Raw genomic sequence first — 4,459 nt, forward strand, 5'->3', positions numbered from 1 at the left:
AATGTCGAATAAGATTGACTGTGGTCACTTATCGAACTTCCATGGTTCACAGGATCTCTTACGATGCAATTATAAGGCACTTGTGCCCCCTTCTGGTCACTTAATGTCACTGAAGATGATTATGTGTCTGCGTTCCCATTCAGTGTCAAAGATCTCTCTCTAACAGGGGAGGCTGGTGGAGGTGGAAATCGCAGGACGAGCTCATTGTAACGCATGGAATGGAATGACGAATGGTATCAAACTACCAGTCTCCCCTGCTCTCTAATTGTGTCATTAGGTGATGACTTCACACACCATATTCAGTGCTTAAACTAAACAAATTGTGTCATTCTCCTGCAAACAGGTAATTTTTGTGGTTCAGTCAGGACACTCACGTCAGTTTATTTATAACCACTTATTTCATGACAATGGTAATACATTTAAGCTTGGCGTAATTGTATGGCTCTGCTCTGTATAGCTCCCTGCCTGGAGTAAAACAACCACAACATACAAGTATACAACATGGCAGGGAGCCCATTGCTTATCAAAACCTCCTTTGTAGGAAGTCTACAGGCAGAACAACGCGGGTGGAGGCAGGGGGTGGAGGATGGAATGACCACACATATCTCACTCTCATAGGTAGTGCAATATTCACACTGTTGAATGCTATGGAAGAGTGTTAACTGTTCTGCTTTGAAGCCTTTGTCCCTTTGAACATGTGATGGTATGTTTTTGCGTGCGTATGAACCAGCTGTGCTGTCACCTGATGGACAGCTGTGACATTAACTTAGAGTGCCCTGCCTGAACCAACGTTATGCTCTAATTCTTCATGTCCCCTGGGTTTTCTGTGTCTTAACTATTTAGAAACATTTACTCCAAACTCAGTGTGGTTTTATTGACCCGTGTCTGCACAACAGATGGTGGCCAAACATTAACAGCTGCATACTGTGTGACTCCCTCTCCCAGTTCCTGTATTGGTAGAGGCTATTCAAATCAAAGGTTAAAGTACAACACAGCCAAGCTTCATGGGTTCATCTTTATCTCACCACACCGCTCCATTGACAACCTCACCCAGGGTGTTGTCAGTCAAAAGTGGATCATGAATATCTTGGTTCACCTGATTTCCATAAACCAACTGTGGATCCTCCAGGCATTCTGTGGAGGTGTCACTGTTGCTATGCAGTAATTGGCCAGGGAGCTGTGGGATCTCCAGACCTACACTGCTGCTCGATCGGTGGAACGCGGTCGCGTAGCATCTCTCTGCTCTGCTAAGCCTCCTGTTCTCGCCCTGGCCCTTCTGCTCACACACTGTAGCTGCCCCCGTGGATGCATGGAGGTTATAGGATGGAAGCAAACACGTTGGTGTGTGTTTGCTGTGGAGAGCGCTGAGGGATTACCAGAATGGTCTAGAATATGTGAATTTGCACACGTACACACGTGTGCTCATGCATGCATGCGCGTCTGTGCGCACGCGCACACACACACACACACACACAGAAACACGTTATGTATGCAGCACAGCCCATGTTTTTAACGCATTGGCCGTGTGCCTGGAGCCTCCAGTAGTCGCCTCTCAGCTTATTGGCAGGAGTGAAAAAAACAACATAAAGCTTGTATGAGAGCTGGAGGCAGGATGCAGGACACAGGACGCAGGAGCCCTGGGCAGGATGACCATTGGACTGCCCTGTGCAGCAAGAGACCCCTGCATGGATCCTGTCTCTGCCTCACTGATGCTTCTTTGGACTGCAGAGAGGGGCAACATGCAGAGTAGCGTAGCAGGGCTGCCATAGCCACAGCCACAGCCACAGCCACAGCCACAGCCACAGCCACAGCCACAGCCACAGCCACAGCCACAGCCACAGCAACATGACAGACTGCGTTTTATTGCAGGGAGCAAAGAGATCACGCAGAGACAAAGTTCCACCCCTAAAGCTATTGCACATGATTCCTATCACAGAGCACTTCTGAGTGCGTGGTGTCTCCAAAAGAGAGAGAAGAGAGAGGGAGGCAGTGCACACACACACACACTCGCACACACAAACACCGACACACACTCTCACACTGACATAGATTCTCACATAATACAGTTCATCCACATAGACATAGGAGCACCTGCTGCTTTGCTGTCACTCTGTGTGTGGATTCGCTGGTGGCAGACAGACAGACAGATAGTGCCATGACGCCCTGCTCTAGTTGGCTCCTGGTTGTGTCTTTGGTGGCTTTCGGAGGTAAAAGTTAATTTCGTTCTAACTTCATGTGATGATTAATCGATCCATGTTAGCAAGTGCACAGTGAATGCTTTCTATGTTAGGGCTCATTGGTTGTAAAAGGTGATGTAAGAATTTGCCATCTGCTACTTGTGTCAAACCTGTTGGTTTATTCATTGGAATATCTTTGCATGTAAATTGTTCGCAGTGGAATCTTATGGAAATGACACTTTGATTCAATTGCAATGTCTGTATATGTGTGGATCAACCTTTTGCCTTAATTTAGAGTAGGACAGTATTGTGTTGCTGTTTGGTCATTGTATGAGAGATATTGGACATACTGTAGCTATCAATATTTGCCATGATTGTTTCTCTACTGGCAGAGCTTGTAAATAAATATCCATTGGCATTTATCCTCAGTTACCCCTGGCTAGAGTTACATTGATTTTCAAGGGGGAGAATGACAGAGCTACTGGATGAAGACAACCAATCAACAACAGGGTTCAACTTTGATAAGGGAATGTGCTTACACTGCTTAGTACAGCAACACTGAGTTACTCTCCAATGTCTCACCCTCATGCATTCCCCGTTTCAGGAAGCAGGAATGCCGTTGTTGCAGAAGGTGGATCCGAGAGGAACTGCTCTATGATCCCGCCGGTGAGAAAATCTGGCCACGTCACGCTCTGTCCTCCTTGTTATCCTGTTTTGGGGACGTTGAGTGGAACAGTGTGTCTGTCCATGTTTATGGAACTGACATTCTCCCAAATGTATCCCTTCTTTTTCCAAACTCCCTCACACTCACTCATTATGATGACATAGAAACTACTTCTACGAGCTGCTTCCCCTGAGAAGGGAACTATTTCTCTTTGAAATGTTACTGGAACTCTGACTTTCCTGTGAATCATGTCATGGTAGGGGGAGGCTAGTGGAGGTAGAAATCGGAGGACGGGCTCATTGTAATGCCTGGAATGGAATGACTGATTCCGTTCCATGCATTACAATGAGCCCGTCCTCCGATTTCTACCTACACCAGCTTCCACTGGTATGTTACGGTAATGGGAGATTTGCACAATGACAAGCCCTGAGACTCATTCTGACGTGTGTTGCAGTACCTCCCGGCCACGGCGGTCAACAGCACCCTTAGGCTGCAGGCCCTGAGGGACGCCATGCGGCCCCTAAACATCTCCGCCTACATCATCCCAGGGACCGACTCTCACCTGGTACAGTAGGAACGACACAGCTGCTGCCCCTGTCGGATTTATTTTTCGGGATCGATCATTGATTACGTGTTTTGGCCAAAAGCATGGATCTTCAGAACGTTGTGTGTGTGTGCAGTGCTGACGCAGTGTGTGTGTGTGTGTGTGTAGTGCTGACTCAGTGTGTGTGTGTGTGTGTGGTGCTGACTCAGTGTGTGTGTGTGTGTGTATCTGACAGAGTGAGTACATCGCTCCACGAGATGCCAGGGTGGCCTTCATGACCGGCTTCACAGGCTCTGCAGGTGGGTCTCTCTTCCTCCCTTCCACACTTCCACCTTTTCTCCCCACTCTTTTTCCCTCCTCTAAGGCCCAACGCCCCCCCCCCCTTCTTCTACCTCTTCATCATCATTCCACTCCCATCCTCTTCTCCTATGCGCCACTTTAACAATCATTCCACTCCCCCTCTCCTCCTCTCCTCCTCTCCAATCCCGTAGTCATTTGGCTGTACTCCTGTCCTCTCCTCCTCTCCTCCTCTCCTCCTCTCCTCCTCTCCCCCTCTCCTCCTCTCCTCCTCTCCAATCCCGTAGTCATTTGGCTGTACTCCTGTCCTCTCCTCCTCTCCCCCTCTCCTCCTCTCCTCCTCTCCAATCCCGTAGTCATTTGGCTGTACTCCTGTCCCCTCCGCGCTGCGTCTCACTCTCACATTCATCAGCCCGCGCATCGATGAGTGGCTGACGATTGGAGAATCAAGGGAGAGTCTCCACACAGAGATTGATGATGATGACATCTATTTCTGGACTAATGCACTGACATGAATGGATGATCAAAGCCATTTCTGCACTCGCAGCTCAGGCAGATGATGAAAAGACAATGGAGATGGATCATTTGAACTGCAACATATTTTTTCCTCTCAGAGTCAGACACATAATTGTATATGTATTCTATTCAGGCAGACATGATGCTGTTGTATTGGTCTGTGTAATGTTTCCTCTGACATGAATACACATATGAAGACCAATCTAATGCATGTTCAAAACGTAACATTAATGCGCCATGCTTTATCATTCCCTCAATGCT

The 4,459-nt window shown here is 47.9% G+C and overlaps 1 protein-coding gene across 1 annotated transcript in view; it reads left to right on the forward strand.

Moving 5' to 3' along the window:
* Positions 1 to 2,155: 2,155 nt before the first annotated feature.
* Positions 2,156 to 4,459, forward strand: part of xpnpep2 (X-prolyl aminopeptidase (aminopeptidase P) 2, membrane-bound) — a gene marked incomplete at its 5' end in the record, with an annotated part of 10,257 nt that continues 7,953 nt past the window's right edge. Inside the window, 4 exons of the mRNA XM_083686908.1 lie at positions 2,156 to 2,207; positions 2,782 to 2,843; positions 3,296 to 3,406; positions 3,621 to 3,684. Of these exons, the coding sequence (XP_083543034.1) occupies positions 2,156 to 2,207; positions 2,782 to 2,843; positions 3,296 to 3,406; positions 3,621 to 3,684 (289 nt within the window). The remainder of the gene's footprint in view (positions 2,208 to 2,781; positions 2,844 to 3,295; positions 3,407 to 3,620; positions 3,685 to 4,459) is intronic.

Source organism: Argentina silus, assembly GCF_951799395.1.
Source record: "Argentina silus genome assembly, chromosome: 15".
In the NCBI taxonomy this organism is placed as follows: domain Eukaryota; kingdom Metazoa; phylum Chordata; class Actinopteri; order Argentiniformes; family Argentinidae; genus Argentina; species Argentina silus.